The sequence below is a fragment of the Danio rerio genome, chromosome 21 (assembly GCF_049306965.1).
Source record: "Danio rerio strain Tuebingen ecotype United States chromosome 21, GRCz12tu, whole genome shotgun sequence".
Taxonomy (NCBI): domain Eukaryota; kingdom Metazoa; phylum Chordata; class Actinopteri; order Cypriniformes; family Danionidae; genus Danio; species Danio rerio.
The window spans coordinates 2,940,735-2,962,413 of NC_133196.1; the positions used below are offsets into that span (position 1 = coordinate 2,940,735).

The window sequence follows — 21,679 nt, forward strand, 5'->3', positions numbered from 1 at the left end:
GCATGCAGAACTGTTGCAAACAATTTATTTGTGTTAAATTTAAACAAATTAAGTTTAATAACGTTCAACTTAATTTGTTTGTTTAAATTCAACACAAATAAAATGTTTACAACCACTTAACGTAAAAAAATTGAGTAAATCCAAGGAATCAACTTTGAATAATTTTTTTCAGTGAATGTAGATTAACTGGTAATCTTTTGGCTTTGCTCACAATGGACCGCTACACAACGACCGCATTACTGCTGCCACTGGTCACTCACGTTCCATTCTTCACTCACTCCTGAACAAAAATAAATAAACAGGTACATTTTGAAAGAATTAGACCAAGTATTTTAGTCATGTATTGCATTTTATTTCTCCGAGTTCCAGTACGTACAGTCAGTGCATTACAGAACATTTCAGAAAGCATAGCTATAGAATATCACTATTAATAAAGCCATTTCACACTGATAATTACGGCGGCAGAGAGAGCTTAATGAATTACAATGAAAAAAATAAACACCAGCAAATTCATAAAAAAAATCTTAAAATCACATTAAGTAATGTAAAACACATTTAGAAAATATGAGGAATATTATTACAATGCAAACAAATTAAGAAAATGCGCTACAATTTCTAACAACACATGCAAATAGCAGGGAACACAATGGAAAAATGTTTTAAGGGGACCCAAGAAAGCCACAAACCCGGCTGGGATTTGATATTGTGCCATGATTATTGCTTGTAGAAATTGGAAATTTGACTATTTATTTTAACATTCTAATTACACCATTCCATTGTCTTTTGTGTATCATTAGCCTAAATAACCAAACCTAAATAGCCGGAGTAGTCATGTTATTGGGTCCTCTTGCAACATTTCCATTGTCCACCCTTCTGTTTGCATGTGTTGTGAGAAAGCACAGCCTGTTTTCATAGTGCGTTTGCATTGTGAGGATTTGCAACACATAAACCGACGAAGATCTCTTCTGATTTGCTGGTGTTATTTGTAATTGCATGCGTTCTCTTCAATTGCAGCACATTAAAGCTCTCTTGGCCAGCATAGGTACCCAATCATTGCATTTACATTAATCTCAAGAGTTTTTCTCAGAAAAAAACAAAACAAAAAAAAAAACACCTAAAGAAATAGTCTAAAGGTTAATTCCTGGAGGGCCGCAGCTCTGCACAGTTTTGCTCCAACCCTAATCAAACACGGATGCAAATAATTAAGGTGTTCAAAAGACTTATGAACACCTTTATTAGTTGGATTAGCTGTGTTTGATCAGGGTTGGAGCAAAACTGTGCAGAGCTGCGGCCCTTCAGGAATTGACTGAGACCTATGACCTAAAGCAACGGCCTCAAACTCAATTTCAATTCCACAGCTCTGCATAGCACACGGTGGGCCATTTATATTAATACACCTTAATAAAATGGGAATGGTTGGTGATGTTAACATCCTGTTTGTGGTACAATAATATATGTGAGGGGGCAAACTTTTCAAGATGGGTGGTGATTGGCCATTTGAAGTCGGCCATCTTGGATCTAACTTTTGTTTTTTTCAATAGGAAGTGGGTCATGTGACACATCAAACTTATTGGGAATTTCACCGGAAAAACAATGGTGTGCTTGGTTTTAACGCAACTTTATTCTTTTAGGAGTTATTTACAAGTTTGACCCCTTATAAATGTGCTCAATGTGCTGCCCATTGTGTTGGATTGTCAATGCAACGCTCTTCTCCCACTCTTCACACACTGATAGCAACACCGCAGGAGAAATGCCAGCACAGGCTTCCAGTATCCTTAGTTTCAGGTGCTGCACATCTTGTATCGTCACATCATAGACAACAAAGACAGTGGGGCCATTCTTCATCAATGGAAACGTCAAGGCCACTGGATATTTGAAAGTGCTCCATGATGATGTGTTTCCCTCTTTATGCACTGAAGCTGGCACATTCCCCAAGTTTTTTTCCAGCAAGATGGTGCGCCACTACATTATAGGTGTCAGGTCCGAGCATTTCTAGATTAACAGTTTCCTGAGGAGTGGATTGATCATTGTGAGCCAGTTGAATGGCCCACAAGATCTCCCAATCTGACCCCCTTAGACTTTTATCTTTAGGGTCATCTGAAGCCAATTGTCTATGGTGTGAAGATACAAGATGTGCAGCACCTGAAACTAGGGACACTGGAAGCCTGTGCTGGCATTTCTCCTGCAGTGTTGCTATCAGTGTGTGAAGAGTGGGAGAAGAGCGTTGCATTGACAATCCAACACAATGGGCAGCACATTGAACACATTTTATAAGTGGTCAGAAACTTGTAAATAACTCATGGACGAATAAAGTTACATTAAAACCAAGCACACCATTGTTTTCTTGTGAAATTCCCAATAAGTTTGATGTGTCACATGACCCTCTTCCTATAGAAAAAAAACAAAAAGTTGTATCCAAGATGGCCGACTTAAAAATGGCCACTACCTATCTTGAAAAGTTTGCCCTCTCACATATACTAATGACACAAGCAGGATGTTAATATCACCAACCATTCCCATTTTATTAAGGTGTATCCATATAAATGGCCCACCCTGTACAGCTCCAACCACTTCCAACTCACGCCAGCTTAATCTCGAACATCTTGATTATTTGCATCTTCTGTGTTTGACTAGGGTTGGAGCAAAACTGTGCGGCGCTCTCAAGGAATCTAGTTTAAGACCTAAAGTAACACATCAATAAAACAAAACCTGAATGAACGGAGCTCGCCTTCATTTCAGAATAGTGCACTAATAGAGCTTTCCTCAAGTGTGACTCCTCTGGTGAGTTTTCAGACGCGATGACTGACGGAAACTCTTCCCACAGTCCGAACACTGATACGGTTTCTCTCCAGTGTGGATCCTCTGGTGTGTTTTGAAGTTGCTCGATGTTGCGAAGCTCTTCCCGCAGTCTGAACACACGTGCGGTTTCTCTCCGGTGTGCATAAGCTCATGCACTTTCAACTTCTGCAAATGTAAAAAAGTCTTTCCGCAGAAAGAGCAAGCGAGTGGCTTCACCGTCGCATGGACATAAAGGTGTGCTCTCAATCTTGACGCAGACACGAATGTTTTAGCGCAGTGATCGCAGCTGAACGACTTCTCTCCGCTGTGAGAGAGCTGGTGGTTTAGGAGAACGGGTTTAGATGTGAAACTCTTTCCACAATCCAAGCATGTGAACGGCTTGTTCCCAGTGTGAATCCTCATGTGCACGTCCAGCTTTCCTCTGTGCGTGAAGCTCTTTCCGCATTCGGTGCAATGCATCAGGCCTTCTCCAGTGTGAAATCTCATGTGTCGGGTATGATCGGATTTATATTTGTAAGTCTTTCCACACTCGGAGCAGGGGAAAGATCCTGTTTTTCCAGCTTGTTTTTGTGTTTCAGTCTGTGATCTGACTGCATTTCCATGTTTATCTGTGAAAAGATTAGCTTTATTAAATGAAGTTTGTCTTTAATTTCCATCAAATATAAAAACAGATTAAAAGAAATGTGTTTGCTCATCAGTTATTATCCCTTGTGTGCTGTTGGGGATGTTTTCATCCACTCTGGGGGGATTTGGAGTCTTAATTTGGCCACAACCTTTCCGGGGTTTCAGCAAATGGGATTATTTTTGCTGACAAGTCTAATTTTCACACATATTTTGAGAAAACGCTTTGAAAGTTTTTAAAGGCTCAATACAACCTGAGCAAATGTGCTACTCTTTCGTTATGTTCGGGGCAGTTTTTGCCCCATTGACTTCCATTATAATGACTTTATTTGATTGCAAAGGCACCCTATAATCATGCATTCTTGATTGTTGGTGGTTTTCCCTGCTGGGAAGAGGTAACATTAGCAATTTTATTGAACATTTGGAAATAATCTAGCATACATTGCATAAAGGGGAACAGACATTCCAAGGGGAACAGAATCGACTGCTACACCGGTCCAGGGAGTGTAATGTAATGTAATGTAATGTGTATTTATATAGCGCATTTATTGTGTATGGCCATACACCCAAAGCGCTTCACAATCATGAGGGGGGTCTCTCCACACCACCACCAGTGTGCAGCATCCACTTGGATGATGTGACGGCTGCCACAGGACAACGGCGCCAGTGCTTCACCACACACCAGCTATTGAAGGAGTGGAGAGACAGTGATAGAGCCAATTCAGTGGAAGGGGATGATTGGGAGGCCATGATCGTAAGGGCCGATAGAGGGACTTTGGCCAGGACACCGGGGTTACACCCCTGCTCTTTCACGAGAAGTGCCATGGGATTTTTAATGACCACAGAGAGTCAGGACCTCGGTTTACCGTCTCATCCGAAAGACGGCACCCACTGACAGTGTAGTGTCCCCTTCACTTTCACTGGGGCATTAGGACTCACAAAGACCACAGGTTGAGCGCCCCCTGCTGGCCTCACTAACACCACTTCCAACAGCAACCTAGTTTTCCCTAGTGGTCTCCCATCCAGGTACTGACCAGGCTCAGCCCTGCTTAGCTTCAGTGAGTAACCGGTCTTGGGCTGCAGGGTGACATGGCAGTGTGGAGGCTGTCAATGTGACGCTAACATTTATAGCAATTTTTACTGTTTATCAACAGTTACAGTGCAAAAAAAGCTTAGTTCCTGGCTTTTATATGAAGTATAGTGTGTGTACTTACCTTGATTTTTCTGAGAAAAATCTAAATACACCCCTCAGCTCTCACAACACAGTAAACACATTATAATCTTCTGTTTACCTCCATATAAAAGCCAGCAAGCTATTTGCACAGGCCTATCCAAAGGAGTAATGCTGCCATCTGATGAACAACAGTAAAAAATAACCTATTGTTCCTCTTCCCAACAAGGAAACCACAAACAATCAAAAAAAAAAAAAAGCATGATTATATACTGTCGTGACTTTGCAGTGAATATAATGGAAGTCAACGGGGCAAAAACAGCCACCAACAGAACGAAAGGGGAGTCAATTTGAATAATACACAAGGGCTAAAGAGGAAGAATGTAAACACAAACCTGTTTGTTTCTTTGTCTCTTTTATTCTGCAGGGTTCTTCCTCAATCTCCATCTTCACTATAGTATGTCAGTTGTTTCTCCTGCAATTCCTTCTGTTTGCTGCTTCTTCAGCTGAACGAAGATGGCGATATTCCTCAGCATTTAAACCCTCATGAACGACTCTGAGAGCGGCTTCACCTGTGGATTGAGCTCGTTAAGCAGATCGTCAACACATTGATTAGCATTCATCAACCACAGCAGATTAAACTACAGCTGAATGAATATTAGTGAGGGTTTGGTTGCTGTGAGATATTCACTAAACCTGTGAAAAGCAGAAACAAATGATTTTAATTTCAATTAAGACAGGAGAAAGTAATCAATTAGAACAACGTAACATGGCTGCGTCCAAAACCGCAAACTTCCATACTATATAGTACACTAAAATCAGTATGTGAGCCAAGTAGCATGTCCGAATTCATAAGCTGCGTCCCAAATCGCATACACTATTCTACGCCATTTTGTAGTGTAAATAGTGTAAGTAGTGTGTTCACACTGAAAACTTTAAAAATAATAAGTGCACTTTAATTACCAGGATGATGCACTCATTCAGCCGCTAAATAAAAGTTTGGCGGTCGTTTCGAACTAAAATGGTCCTGTGGTCCACTATAGTAGACATGCTGTAAATTTAAAAATAAAAACAAAAATGTAAAAACTCTAAATTGTAGAATTTTTTTAACCCAGAAATATATATATTTTTTAATTTAAATCACAGAATAAATAAGGAAAAAAAAATTATTTGGGTCTCAGGAGGATATAAACTATTTATCAGGATGTCTAAATCTGTTTTAGTCCTCTTTTACAATTGCTTTGTTCATTGTATAATTCTTGTTTTGTTTTTAGGGAGACAATTTCACCATCTTTTAATAGACAACAAATAATAATAGCATTCTACCTGCATTTGCAGCAATGCTAGTAACTGATGCACACTGTCCCTGACAAATTAACCTATAAATACATGCATAAATTGAAATGATCCATTTTTAGTAACGTTTTTTTTTTTTTTTTTACATTTTGCATATATTTATTTTGAAAAATATCAAAGTGCATTAAATTAAACATTTCATCTGAATATGAATGAAATGAGCAGTGTTGAAAATGAGACGGTTTTCCGTACCTGTGTTGTTGACTTGATTGAAATCTTTTTTTTTTTTTATTGAACAAACAGGGATGTACAGAGTTATACATTAAACAGTATACAATGGAATTAACAACAAAAATTAATCGTGTACATTAAGTATTTTTTCCAGTAGTTGAGATGTCTTAATAGCTTTGGTATTACTTTGTATAGCAGTGAGGGAATCATAAAAAAAGTTTTAGATCAATGAAAAATAGTTTACAATTTGGTACAGTCAGCATGCATTTTGTTTTGTGGATGTGATACTTTCCAAATAAAATAAGAATTTTTGCTATTTTGTCCATTTCCAGTAATCCAGAGTTGCAATCCGTAAAAAAAAAACATTTGCTCAGTTATACTGATTAATTTATAAAACACTTCAAAAAGTAGTGAGGAAACTTGGGACCAAAACTGTTTTGTGTATCTGCAACTGAAAAATAAATGAAGAATTGTTTCCGGTTCCATTTTACAAAAACAACACAAGGGTGAAAAACCTTCCTTAAACTTACTTATAAAATCATTGCATGGATAATATCTATGTAATGTTTTAAAATTTGTTTCTTTTACTTTATTAGGAATTTTGTATTTTGTAATATCTGACCAGATTTTTGGGGAAAAGAAGAATAAAGGGAATGCTTGTTTCCATTTAACCATTGCAATTGGAGGAACACTTTTATCTGCAGTTAGGATATTCCTGATATAATTGTTATTACATTTTTTATCCTTGATAGAAAGGCCCTTAATAGTAAGCTCTGGGTGAGAGCCAGATACATGGTTATATATTTTTGCGGTTTTAATAAGGTGAAGTAATTTTGGGGAAATACAATGAACAATTTTTTTGTATTCAATCAAAGTAATTTTTAAACCAAAATTATTAATAAATTCATTGTAATCATATAAATCCCCTACACAATTTAATAAGTCTGTAACAAAAATTACTCCTTTTTTAACATAATCATTCCAAAATATGGACTTGTTTTTAAATAAAATAAACTGATTGTTCCAGATAATACATGAGTGGGGGGAAAAGTTATGCTTATAAATCAGTTTCCATGTATTCAAGGCTTGTTTATGAAAATTTGACATCTTAATAGGAATTTTAGAACACTTAAAATCACAAGTTAGCAAAAAGTGTAGGCCACCACATTTTTCAGAGATAAGATTTGGGATAGAGAACCATAAGGAATTATTGTTATGAAGACAATTTTTGATCCAATTGATTTTAAAGATATTGTTAATAGTTTCAAAATCTAATGCATTTAATCCTCCTTCTGATATATTCCTAATTATTCTTTTAACATACTCTGTTTTGCCTCTCCAAATAAACTTAAATAAAACTTTCTCAATTGTGGTACACATCTTAGAATCTACATAAAGAGACAGTGCAGGGTATACAAGTCTGGAAATACCTTCAGCTTTTGAGATCAGCACTCTACCTTGAATTGATAAATTCCTTTGAAGCCAGCAATTAAAGATATTTTTTGTCTTTTGTAGCCTTTGTGAAAAGTTGTCTGTAATCCGTTCTGAGGTTGATTTATTAACTACAATACCTAAATATCTTACTGTCTTTTTAACTTGTATTCCCGCTATACTTAAATAGTCTATTTGGTGTACAGCCATTATTTCACTTTTGGATTGATTAACTAATAGACCTGATGCATCAGAGAACAGCTTAAAAGCCTTCAAAATAACTGGGACCTGATCTTTATTTTTCAAAAATAAACAGGTGTCATCTGCAAGTTGACTGATAGTTAATGTGGTACCTCCTATTTCAATACCTTTAATTTGAGAACAATGTATAGTATATAGATTTAGGGTTTCTGCAACTAATAAAAATAAAAATGGTGAAATTGGGCACCCTTGTCTTATGCCTCTCCGAATAATAAAACGAGAAGAAGTACCACTGGATAAAGAAACACTACTTGAAATATTATAATAAAATGTCTTCATCATTTTTTTAAAATATTGGGCCACAATTAAGTGTCTGATACATAAAACTATGTTCAACTGTATCAAAGGCCTTGTAAAAATCTAAAAATAAAATTAAAGCCTCCTCATTTACTAACTCTGAGTAATCCAACAGATCTAAAACCAATCTAATATTATTTGAAATATTTCTTCCCTTCATAAATCCAGATTGGGAGAGAGATATGATTTCCTCCACACATGGTTTTAACCTAGTAGCATATAATGATGCTAGTAATTTGTAATCGGAGTTGAGTAGCGTAATTGGACGCCATATATCCAAGTAAAGAGTATCTTTATTCGGTTTTGGAATACAACAACATTATCAACAACAATACAATAGTTTACAAAGCCATTATGATTTAGAAACACAATCAGTGAAGCAGCGTCTGTTATTATAATTATTAAAACAGACAATATTAAGGATGTAACAAGAATGTCGAGCGTTATATTATTTTAATTGATAATATAAATAAAGCGTGAAGTAAAACGTAAAGCACAATTAGTCGAAATTGCTTATAAATAACTTCGGGGGGAGTTGGATTACCAGTACTTACCACCTGCTTCAGCACCGAACCTGCTCTGTGCAACGTTTAAAATGTTCCGTGTGGGTCTACATATCCACAGTTACTCACTCCCGCACGTGCCTAATCAGAGCTCTCAATGCAGACAGAAAAAGGGCTGTACTGTGTTTGCACAAAAAAACAAAGAATACAAAAAAAAAATTCTTAGAGTAACATCTCCAATTTTGGTTGAAACAATTTTTCAGAAAAACTACAGCCTGTGCTCCATCTTTTAATAATACGATGAGACATGTTTAATTTGTACGAAAAATGAACGAAAGTCTTTATTAAACTCTCTCTTTATCAGTTAATAAACATTATTTTAACATACACTTTCAGGCCTGTAGCCAGCTTATTGAAAGGACAGGTTGTTTTCTAAAAAAAAACGGAACCTTTTTGCAGTTATTCACCTGAGGTATAAATATGAAATTTTAGTGACATATTAGGAACTAATTTTTGCTGGATAATCTTGTTGGATAGTTATTATAACTACACTGTTTGATGTACCAAAACTATTCCCTATACCATTTATGTCAAATTGCTTTATTTACACATTTAAACTGTAAGTTTTATTACAGTTTTATAAATAATAAAAATACTTCGAATTTGAAATTAGAACTTTAAATTCTTAGAATAAAGAAATGTTTAGATGCCAAAACCTCTAAATGCCATGTAAAATGAGCATTTTTCTCAGCCTCGTATATTTATGTCCAGTTATTTCACTTTAAAGACATCAAAAATAATGTATTTGTCACTATAAAAGTAAAATCACAGAGTCCACACACAGGAGTTGGAGAAAAATGCTCATTTTACAAGAAAATATTAAATGGCATTTAGAGGTTTTTGCATCTAAACTCTTCAAATGTGTAAATATACTTATTTTTAAAATACTATTTTTTTTATCATAATTTTCTTTGGGAAATCTGTTAAAACTTGATTTAAATTAAAAACTGAAGCCTATAGGCAAATAAAAAACTAGCCAGCGCATTCAACCTTCCTCAGTGAGAATTTATCCATTTAAATAATAAGATAAATTCAAACATAATAATAATAATCCAACTTTTGGTCTTTCAAACCACCTGACCCCCCTTGGCTATGCGCATGACTATTTAATTTAACTTAATAAATTGTAATTAGAGAGGGTTACTTAATAATACATTTTAATAGCAGTTAAATAATAAATAGCAATATATATATATAAATATATATATATATATATATATATAAAAAATATATATATATAGAGAGAGAGCTATACACACATATATATATATATAGAGCTATACACATATATACACACACACACACACACACACACATACATATATATATATATATATATATATATATATATATATATATATATATATATATATATATATATATACATATATACATACACATACAAATAAACAATATTCATTCTTGGCGGGGGTGTGGGGGGTTTGTATTCACCCCAGTCCCCACCAATGCCAAGCGCAAAATACGCCCTTGAAAACCACAAACATAATGCAGACATAAATAAACAAGAACATATATATATATATATATATATATATATATATATATATTTTTTTTTTTTTTTTTCCCTCGGGCAATAACCAACTTAAATAGCTAGCACATCAGTTGTATCACCTGTATTTTATGGCCATAAACAATACAACACCATTACTGTGTTTATGGTTTCTATAATCAAAAATCCACTTAATTGTAAATACATATTTTTATTCATTTATATAGTTAAAACAGCCAACAATAAACATATTGCACATAAACCTAGCGTATATAATAGGTATATATATATATATATATATATATATATATAATTTTTACAATTTAGTTTACTTTCCCATTCATATAATTGTCAATATTCACTTGTGTTGGTAACCTGAGCTCTCATAACCCATAAAATAAGTCCTTGGCCAATACATTTAATTCTGATTCAGATTTTTTAATTAAATGTTTTCATAATCTCAATTGCAACAAAAACAGGGCGGGATAATAATAGCTCCTCCCCCTTTTCAAACACAGCCAATCGCATTGCCAACATCACCACTACATCACAGTATTCTATAGTGTAAGGAAAAATTACAATTAAACCTGATATGAAAGTCTCAGTGATATTAATTTAGAGATATGAATTCATTTACTGACACAAAAAAACAGCTTTAATGCTCTCATCGCAGAATAAATCCTCTACAAAGACTATATTTACATAAGTTAATAAGACTGAAGGGCCTTATTCTGTGAAAACCATCTGGATGTACTTTATCCCACTTATTGCATGGCTACTTAACACAAAAAAGACACAAAACATTGTTCTCAGCCATAAGAGTTTATTAATTCTTCAATTAAAGGCAAAGCTGAAAGAAATGAAAACGGCTGAATGGAGCAAACACTAACCTACGTATTATTCAGACACTAGATGGCGCCAAACACTCAAAAACAGCAGTAACAAGCATATAAATATGGGAGTGAATGGATTTACAGACAGCCAGGATGATTCAAAGTACTCAGATGAGCCTGTGTTATTAGTTTTAGCAATTAATATCTGGGAAACTATATACGGAAAAGTTAGATGACCAATCAGAATAAATTAAGGCAGCGTGTTATTAATGCAAACTGCTTTACTGGGAGAAATATAGCAAGGCAAGGCATGTTTATTCATATAGCACATTTCATAGGTAATTGTAACTCAAAGTGCTTTACATAAACAAGTATAAATGAACTATTAAATACAACAAGTATAAGAAATAAAAATAACAACTATGTTTTTCTATATATTGGTGTAATTTCCCCTCTTTTCAAACCTGTTTTAACACCCTTCTAATCTGTTTTAATGGGTTAAAACAAGTTTATAAGGAATGAAAAAAGAAAATATATATATATAAATATATATATATATATATATATATATATATATATATATATATATATATAAATATATATATATTAAAAAAAATATATATTTATATATATATATATATATATATATATATATATATATATATATATAAATATATATATATATATATATATATATTTATATATATATATAATTTTTTTTCTTTTTTCTTTTTTCATTCCTTATAAACTTGTTTATTTATATATATAATATAAATATATATATATATATATATATATATATATATATATATATATATATATATATATATATATATATATATATATATATATATATATATAACATATACTATTTAAAACAAACCAGGATAATTCAATGTGCTTTAGTTAAAAAAATTAAATAAAAGGAATATAAAGTACAACTATAACAACTATGTTTTTCTATATATTGGTGTAATTTCCCCTCCTTTCAAACCTGTTTTAACACCCTTCTAATCTGTTTTAATGGGTTAAAACAAGTTTATAAGGAATGAAAAAAGAAAATATATATATATAAATAAATAAATATATATATATATATATATATATATATATATATATATATATATATATATATATATATATGTATATATATATATTTATATATATATATTTATATTTATATATATATATATATATTTATATATATATATATATATATATATATTTATATATATATATATATATATATATATATATATATATATATATATATATATATATATATATATATATATATATATAATATAAATATAAATATATATATAATATAAATATATATATATAACATATACTATTTAAAACAAACCAGGATAATTCAATGTGCTTTAGTTAAAAAAATTAAATAAAAGGAATATAAAGTACAACAGGCATAAGAAGTAAAACTTACTAAGATTACAAGTAAATAAAATCAGATCAGATTAAAAGAGGTTTAAAAGAAATTTTAGAAAAAGACTACCTGACTAAAGTCTCATCACTGAACAGAAATAATGTCCAGTATAGAATATAAAGTCCTGCTGCAGTGGAGACAGAATGAATATTGTGTCTGACTCCATCATGAGCTTGGAGGACTGCATCCATACATCTCTGACATGACTCACATCACTGATTAATCAAGTCATCTGGAATGGCAAAGAAAGCGTTCCTGCAGGACTCCCAGAGTTCATCAAGAGTCTTTGTGTTCATCTTCAACACCTCCTCCTGCATCTTACTCCAGACATGCTCAATAATGTTCATGTCTGGTGACTTGGCTGGCCAATCCTGGAGCACCTTCTTTACTTTCAGGAGCTTTGATGTGGAGGCTGAAGTATGAGCAGGAGCGCTATCCTGCTGGAGAATTGTCCCTCTCCAGTGGTTTGTAATGTAATGGGCAGCACAAATGTCTTGATACCTCAGGCTGTTGATGTTGATCATCCACTCTGCAGATCTCTCGCACGCCCCCATACTGAATGTAACCCCAAACCATGATTTCTCCTTCACCAAACTTGACTGATTTCTGTGTGAATCTTGGCTCCATGCTGGTTCCAGTAGGTCTTCTGCAGTTTTGGTTATGATTGTGATGCAGTTCAACAGGTGATTCATCAGAGGAATCCACCTTCTGACACTTTAAATGATCAACTAGAAGTCAAGTTATTATTTGTTGCTCTTACAACTGAGATCTACCACAAGACTCTTGTCAGGTAGTGTATGTGCACTGTTATGATTTGCACTAAATTCACCTGACAATAATGACCTTCAGCCAGCTGCTGTGTATATTATTATTGGTAAACTATATTATTCATTAACTTATTAATAGTTTAGTGTTATTCTTTACAGAAACTGCAGAGCCAATGCTACAAAATTTCCTTCTGTGTACACAAGTATATTCGGATGACAATAAAGCTCGCCATAGTCATCAGTTACAATATACACTTACCGGCCACTTTATTAGGTACACCTTACTAGTACTGGGTTGGATCCCCTTGAACCGCCTTAATCCTTCATGGCGTAGATTTAACAAGATACTGAAAATATTCCTCAGAGATTTTGCTCCATATTGACATGATAGCATCACACAGTTGCTGCAGATTTGTCGGCTGCACATCCATGATGCCAATCTCCCGTTCCACCACATCCCAAAGCTGCTCTATTGGATTGAGCTCTGGTGACTGTGGCGGCCATTTAAGCACAGTGAACTCAATGTCATGTTCAAGAAATCTTTATGATCTGGTGCGCTATCCTGCTGGAAGTAGCCATCAGAAGATGGAGACACTGTGGTCATAAAGGGATGGACACTGTGGTCATAAAGGGATGGACATGGTCAGCAATAATACTCAGGTAGGCTGTGGTGTTGACACGATGCTCAATTGGTACTAACTAGCCCAAAGTGTGCCAAGAAAATATCCCAGACACCATTAACTGCCACTTACTGGATATTTTTGAACCATTCTCTGTAAACCCTAGAGATGGTTGTGCGTGAAAATCCCAGTAGATCAGCAGTTTCTGAAATACTCAGACCAGCTCGTCTTGCACCAACAACCATGCCACGTCACTTAAATCCTCTTTCTTCCCTATTCTGACGCTCGGTTTGAGCTGCAGCAGATCATATTGACCATGTCTGCATGCCTAAATGCATTGAGCTGCTGCCATGTGATCGGCTGAATAGAAATCTGTGTTAACGAGCAGTTAGACAGGTGTACCTAATAAAGTGGCCGGTGGGTGTACATAAAAAAACTAACAATTAAAATAAACGACGCATTTAAGAAAACTACAGAATCACCAACGAATAAACGTTAATTGCTAAGAGTTTCACAAACAAACAAACGAAAATAGATTATTATTATTATTGTTTTATTCATCTTTTTTTTCCTCAGAGTACTGTTTTAAGACGTCCTAGACAAGTCTTTTTGAACATCTTCTAAATGCATCGCCAGTTTAATTACTTCAATATGATTTTAGCACTAATTTACAACATCCTGATGTAAACGATCAGCCTGTTAAACTGAACTAAATACAAAGACTACATACATATTTATTCAGAGACGGCTTCATAATAAAGACCTCGTCTTTATATAAACCAGCTTCTCTTCAGGGAGATTTTTCGGATTTTTCAGGTTTTTCAGAACTTTCGCCTTCGTTTGAAGTGCTTTGCTCACTCGGAGTTGAACTCGCTGGCTTTTTGCACAGGTTTTTTTTCTCATGAGCTCGTACGTTGGCCAAAAAACCGAAGCTCTTCCCACACGTGGAGCACTTATAGGGCTTCTCCCCAGTGTGAACTCTCTCGTGATATTTCAGGTTTCCTGGAAAAGTGAAACTCTTCTCACAGTGCGAACACTTGAACGGTTTCTCTCCGCTGTGCGTCTTCTGGTGGGATTTTAAGTTGCTGGGTGTTTTGAAGCTCTTCCCGCAGTCTGAACACACATGCGGTTTCACTCCGGTGTGGATATACAGGTGCACTTGCAAGTGCTCCGGTCGTGAGAAGCACTTCTTGCACAGAGTACACAAATGAGGCTTTTCGCCGGTGTGAACTTTGAGATGTTTCCTCAAGTTCGACGCCGTGACGAATGTTTTATCGCACTGGTCGCAGCTGAACGCCTTCACTCCGATGTGACGGCTCAGATGATCCTTGAGAACGTTTTTAGACGTGAAGCTCTGCTCACACTGAGGACATTTGTAGGGTCTTTCTCCGCTGTGAATCCTCATGTGTCTCTTGAGGTCTGTTTTACGCGTGTAGCTCTGTCCGCACAAAGTGCACGCGAACGGTTTCTCCCCCGTGTGAAATCTCATGTGCGATTCCAGCGCTCCTTTCTCGGTGTAACTCTTCCCGCATGAAATGCACGTGAACAGGCCTTCTCCGGTGTGCACTTTCATGTGTCTGCTAAGGCTGTCTTTATATTTGTAACACTTCCCACACTCGGGGCAGCAGAAACACCCGGACATTTTCTGTCTGAACGTTGGCTCAGTCTGTGAACTGAATGTATATCCTTCCTCAGTCTGTGAACTGAATGTATATCCTTCCTCATCTGTGAAAAGATTAGTTCTTATTCAGTCCCTAATCAATGGATTTAATTATTGATATGAAAGAAGGATACATGATAAATAAAAAGCAACTCATTTAATCTAAATGTTCATGTTTTTTTATCGGTTAATGAAGAGAACGATTGAAAACACCAACCTATTAGTTCCTCGGTCTCCTCTTCTTTTATCATGAAGGGTTCGTCCTCTTGTATTGTGCAGGGTTCTTCCTCAATCTCCATCTTCACTACAGTATGTCAGTTGTTTATCCTGAAGTAATTCCTCCTGTTTGCTGCTTCTTCAGCTGTGGGAACACGGGAATATTCCTCAGCATTTAAACTCTCATCATGTTAAAATATGTGGATGAGTTGATTAGGGGTGTCACTATCGAAATTTATGCTCAACTTCGATTATCGAATCAAAAAATAGAATCGTTGATGCTGCCACGCCCCCATGTCACGTCAGCTTGGCTTGCCAAGCGGGAAAAAACAGGCTTGTTGAAGTGCTTGTTAAACTGCAGAAGCAGGAGACCCGTCGACAGAGCTTAAACCCTCTCCTCTTTCAATGAAGTCGCCGGTGTGGAAGCATTTTGGATTTCCAGTGAGTTATGTTGACAACATTGACAACAAGCTCTGCTATGTACGTATTACGTACGGTTCGTCCGATAGACAACACCGGCATCGCGATCCTCCGCCCGCCCCCGTTGCAAATCCGCTCGCGAAACGTACACACTCAGGCCCTGTTTACACTGTCTTTGTTTTTAAATGGCATTTTAGAACGACAACGATTTGACATCCACAGTGGCGTGTAGCATTTCTGAGCAGCCCTCCATACTCTCTACCTCTGAAAATGCACATCACGTGACCACACAGACACAGACGCACACACAGCCATGCGCTCGAGACAGCACGTCCAGGCTGTCAGAGGACTGCTTCAATCTTTCACTCACTTGTACTTAGTCATTTTAGCGAACACCTCAGATACTGTTGGCTGGTTCCTGTTGGTTGTGCGTCTTTTTTACCGACGCCATTATAACGACACAGATCACTGCCTATTCACGAGTCCCGCAGAAAAAGTGATTGACAGGTGGTAATTATGTGTGTATCTTGCCTTTATTCATTTACTGTATGATTTGTTTATGGGTAAAACAAAGACTATACAGGTCAGGTAGTTTAAACGGTAGGCTACAAATAATTAATTGGTCATTAATTAATTAATTATTCATAATCGAAAATCGAATCGAATCGAATCGTGACTTTAGAATCGAAAATGTAATCGAATCGAGGATTTGGAAGATCGTGACACCCTTAGAGTTGATTAGTTTAGCATCAGACTAGGGCTGGGCGATTTTTCCGATTTTTTAGATTAATTCGAATTTACGTTTTGACGATGATTTAATTTAATATTAAATCGAGAAATTGCGATTTTTAAAAAATATATATTCAATACATTATAATGGCACCAATGCGCTTTGGTTCACTCTATGAAGCAGGAAGCACACCAGAAGCGCCTCTCGGCGACGCGCAGCACCACGCAGCGAGCTTCGCATGACGTCACACTTAACAAGCGGATACCGCTTGTTAAGTGTGACGTCACGCGAAGCGGCTTCCGGGTCCAAGCGATCTATTCAACTGAATGGGGAGACTCATGAAATGGTAATAATAAACATTTACAAAGCGATTTAAGGCTTTCGAAAGTCACGATCGCAGTATATATGTCCATGCCTAATATTCGATGGCCAGAAAGTGATTCATTTTTTTATAAATTGTTACATTTTTGGTATTTGTTATGCAGCAAGCCCAGAGATGGTTGTGTACACTATGACTTTATGTAAAATTAACTTTAATGCGTGATAGGAATAAAACGCAATCATAAACAAATGATTTCTCCGCTCAAATGAGTGGCGGCTTGGACCCGGAAACAGTATACATACGTCACAAACACGTCACCACTTAACAAGCGGATACACACACCGGCGCCGCCCAGCCACGATTTACGAAGCAGTTCATATTTCAGCCGCGCCACAGAGCGCCATCTGATTAGTTTCATGTTAAATATCATGCGAATGTGCGCGTTCGGTGTGTGATAGTTTAAACTGTCATGTGCGCGCCGTGTCGCGCCGCTTCTGGTGTTCAACCAGAGTCACGTCTGTGTGGATTGTCAAGACATATTCCCTTATCAAGTCGATAAACTCGATCTCAACATGTATGAAGGACGTAAAAGCCTGCCATGTGAAAAACCGCGGTGATCTTTTGGTTTGAACACGAGTAGAAGTGAGGGATTGTAGCAGTGAAAATGAAAGTAGCCGCCCCCATGACATCATTTAGCGGACCTAGCTGGAAACCAGACAGATCAGGCAGCATAATACAGGGAGTGGAGCAAAGCGCATAAAATGATCTGTATTTAAACGGGGGGAATAAGAAAATAAGATTAACTATATTATTTTATATTAGACACACATCTGGTACTTGTATTTGCTCCTGCTATACGTCCACAACTTCACACATTGGGTTAAATTAGGCTTTACAGTTTCCATGTTCAGTCCTTTTCTTCCACTGTATCTTTTTAAGAAAAAGGCAGCAGCATTACAACCTGACATTCAGTCAGAAGACAAAGTCAAAGCCGAGATGACAGCCAATCTCTCCTAGGCTCAGCAAAACTTGCAAAAAATACCTCTGTATTCCTACAATTGCATTATTTACACAAATATTTCTAACGCTATTTAAATCGTGAATTTGTTTTACATTTATTTACACCTTGACCCATTTTTGTATGGCATGGCCATTCAAAATACAATGTTCCTTAACCAGATGGTTTTTCAAGTTACTTTTACAGAGAATGTTACTTCGGTCATGTTGTTGTAATGTTTTGAGAAAACTAGTAACACACTAAAAAAAAAAAAAAAAAAAAAAAAAAAAAAAAAAAAAAAAAAAAAAATCTAAATCGTGAATCGGTCAAACTTTATTAAAAAAAAACTAGATTTTTTTTTTTTTTTTTTTTGCCAAATCGCCCAGCCCTACGTCAGACCTGAGGAAAGTTTTCAGTTAAAGCATCTGAGTTACAACCCCAAATCAGAAAATTTGGGACAGTATGGAAGACTCAAATGAAAAAAAAAACTAGTGATTTCCAACTTTACTGTGACTTAAATTTCATTGCAGATGATATGAACAAAATATTTCATGTTTTATCTGGTCAACTTCATTTCATTTGTAAATATACATCCTTTCCTGTCATTCAGACCTGCAACACATCCCAAAAAAAAAAAGAAGTTAAGACAGTTGCAGTTTAGGGCTAGTAATCAGGTAAACTGGTGAAATAATGATGTGACGTGAAACAGGTGATGAAGATTGTGATTATTATTTGATACAAAAGCAGCATCCAACAAAGGTCTAGTCCTTTAGGTGCTAAGATGGGCAGAGGATCGCCAGTTTGCCAACAAATATGTGAGAAAATGATTGAAATGTTTAAAAACAATGTTCCTCAAAGAAAAAAGAGGAAGACATTTGGATATTTCACTTTCAACAGTGCAGAACATCAATAAAAGATTTAAGGGATCTGGAGGAATTTCAGTGCATAAAAGACTAGGGCACATGCGTAAACTAAAGCTCTCTGATCCCTCAGGCGGTGCTGCATCAAGAATCCTTATCCATAGACTATTTTAAGGGATGTTAACATGGTCCTAATGTATTTCCAGTTTTAGATCTTTCTTTTCCAAAGCTTCTGAGAATCCAGAAAGTTCCACATGTTGGAACATCCCTGGAAAAGCATATATTGTTGCCATGGGTAATTTAGTAATTTATTTAATAACGCTTAAAAATCACTACAAAACATTGCCTTATATTAAGTAATACAGAATTTTGTACATTTTATAATGAACTTATAACAGTAAAAACAAAACAATCTCATTTATAACAGAATTACACTAGTTTTTGCCTTGATTTCCTTAATGATGTCTTCTGCATAGTCTTCTATGTGTGACAGTATTAAAAAGCAGATTCATTTACAACATTTAACTGAAACATTTAATCACAATCTGCTTTTTAGTAGCTAAAAAGATTACGTCAAATTAGAAATGGCGATATCTGTGTTGAAGGCGTTCGCCCCAACCCCTTTCCATCATTCTCTCTCCTCTCAGATGGGATGACTGGCCAAATTAAAGGTTACAACAGGCCAACTTTGGGCATATCTGCTCTAGATATTGTACAGTGATGATATATGAAATAATGTAAAGTAGCTACATTAAATAACTCTAAACGTAAGAACAGATCAATGCTGATGTTAATGATCCTAATAGTAGATCCTAATAGAGATCGTGGCCTGTCTCCCAGTTAATGTGGTCGTATACGTGCATTGTTCAACTGAATAGCTTTGTTTCATCATTAGTTGAATAGAATTAGGTCTATAGTCTGTTAAAATACGCTTTGGACTGAATCATGGTTTGCGGTCAAAGCTAAAACTGCGAATTTCCGATCAGCACGAACGCGCCACATGATGTGCTGGCTCTAGATATGACAAATAAACGCTTATTTTAAGTATACAACAATTAAGATTAGAAAATATTATTTTTATTAAGGGTGAGTTATGCTAAAATGACGCTGCGTCTATGCTGTGAGGTCGGCCCAGTCTGTCCCGCTATTGTTTACGGCACCGGCACACCCGTTAACGATACATATATAAACGAGCGTGAAGGGAAACGAAATAAATCTGTCAAAAAAAAAAACAACAACATAAAACAATTTCAGAAAATGAATACTAACCGTCTGTCTAAAAGAACATATAATGCAAGTCCGCTGATCTGCTTCAGCACATCTGTTCTTTGCATCACTGAAATCGTTCTTCTTGAGTTTTATTGGATTGAATACAACTTCTAGGTGCGTTGCTGCCACCTGCTGGTGGAGTCAGTGGTTAGGATTGTACATACATTTAATTTCTTGTCGGCTTAGTCCCTTTATTAATCCGGGGTCGCCACAGCGGAATGAACCGCCAACTTATCCAGCAAGTTTTTACGCAGCGGATGCCCTTCCAGCCGCAACCCATCTCTGGGAAACATCCACACACACACTCATACGATTGTACATACAATTAATCCTGCTGTGGCAAAAACTGATGAATTAAGGGACTAAGCTGAAGGAGGATGAATGAATGTAATTAGATTAATTATCATTATCTGAGTCTGACTTTTACTTGCTTTTCTACTCTTTTTGATATTAAACAGAAAAATGTATGTCCGTTCTTTAATAAATATATATATTTGTTTGGATAATGCTGTGCAAGTCATGTATTGGCTTGACAGAAGGTCATATCTACAAAATATCCATCTTCCAAACCAAAACATAGCCCTTCTTTTATCTTGTTGCTGATTCCCTGCTTAAACTGAAGAGAAACAACAAATATATAAAGCACACCGGATATTAAACAAGCTAATAACATCACATATGAACTGCTTAAGTACCAAACAAACACAATTATATTGTACATGTTTTCTAATACGGTGGCTCAGTGGTCGGCGCACAGTAAGACGGTCACTAGTTCGAGTCCCGGCTGGGTCAGTTAGCATTTCTGTGTGGAGTTTGCATGTTCTCCCCGAGTTGGTGTGGGTTTCCTCCGGGTGCTCCGGTTTCCCCCACAGCCCAAACACTTGCGCTATAGGGGAATTGAAGAACTAAATTGGCTGTAGTATATGAGTGTTTACCAGTACTGGGTTGTGTCTGCAAGGGCATCCGCTGTGTAAAACATATGCTGGAATAGTTGGTGGTTCATTCCGATGTGGTGACCCCTGATAAATAAGTCAACCAAAGAAAAATTAATAAATGTTTTCTAGTATTATTGTTTCTTCAGGGGCGCACGGTGGCAGAGTGCGTAGGGCTGTCGCCTCACAGCAAGAAGGTCGCTGGTTCAAGTCCCGACTGGATTAGTTGGCATTTCTGTGTGGAGTTTGCATGTTCTCCCTGTGTTGGAGTGGGTTTCCTCCGGGTGCTCCGGCTTCCTCCACAATTCCAAGCTCATGCGCTACTTATGAATTTTCTAAGCCAAAATGTCCGTAGTGTGTGCGTGAATGAGTGTTTCCCAGTACTGGGTTGCAGCTTGAAGGGCATTCGCTGTGTAGAACATATGC

General features: G+C 36.1%; 3 protein-coding genes and 1 long non-coding RNA gene across 8 annotated transcripts in view; 1 reads left to right on the forward strand and 3 right to left on the reverse strand.

The window, feature by feature from the left end:
* cert1b (ceramide transporter 1b) overlaps nucleotides 1–21,679 on the reverse strand; it is a 422,369-nt gene that overhangs the window by 108,920 nt on the left and 291,770 nt on the right. The gene's annotated exons all lie outside the window — the stretch shown is intronic.
* On the reverse strand, nucleotides 331–8,698 carry zgc:66483. Of its 4 annotated transcripts, XR_012396471.1 has the most exons (4): nucleotides 8,662–8,695; nucleotides 4,987–5,163; nucleotides 1,321–3,407; nucleotides 331–1,141 (listed from the first exon to the last, which is right to left on the reverse strand). XR_012396471.1 is itself a non-coding variant. In XM_073934281.1 (3 exons), exons 2-3 carry the CDS (start codon nucleotides 5,036–5,038, stop codon nucleotides 2,764–2,766), a joined length of 696 nt encoding a protein of 231 aa, XP_073790382.1. In that variant the 5' UTR covers nucleotides 5,039–5,287; nucleotides 8,662–8,695; the 3' UTR covers nucleotides 331–2,763. The 4 variants fall into 4 exon arrangements, 3 of the variants coding, with proteins under 3 accessions (XP_073790382.1, XP_073790380.1, NP_956119.2); XM_073934281.1 differs by having other exon boundaries at nucleotides 331–3,407; nucleotides 4,987–5,287; XM_073934279.1 differs by having other exon boundaries at nucleotides 331–3,407; nucleotides 8,652–8,695.
* Nucleotides 3,939–21,679, forward strand: part of LOC141379946 (uncharacterized) — a 156,308-nt gene continuing 138,567 nt past the window's right edge. Inside the window, exons 1-2 of the long non-coding RNA XR_012397063.1 lie at nucleotides 3,939–4,116; nucleotides 4,189–4,238. This is a non-coding gene — a long non-coding RNA (uncharacterized lncRNA). The remainder of the gene's footprint in view (nucleotides 4,117–4,188; nucleotides 4,239–21,679) is intronic.
* On the reverse strand, nucleotides 14,410–20,403 carry zgc:113348. The gene is given in 3 exon segments (NM_001013287.1): nucleotides 14,410–15,572; nucleotides 15,725–15,868; nucleotides 20,322–20,403. Coding segments are annotated over 2 exon segments (1,017 nt in total). The 5' UTR covers nucleotides 15,807–15,868; nucleotides 20,322–20,403; the 3' UTR covers nucleotides 14,410–14,637.

Bases quoted from the DNA above. Each gene is read 5' to 3' on its own strand.
- zgc:66483 (XM_073934281.1), bottom strand. From the start codon at position 5,038: ATGGAGATTGAGGAAGAACCCTGCAGAATAAAAGAGACAAAGAAACAA. The intron at 3,408-4,986 runs GTTTGTGTTTAC...ATCTTTTCACAG, and splicing joins AGAGACAAAGAAACAAACAG to ATAAACATGGAAATGCAGTC.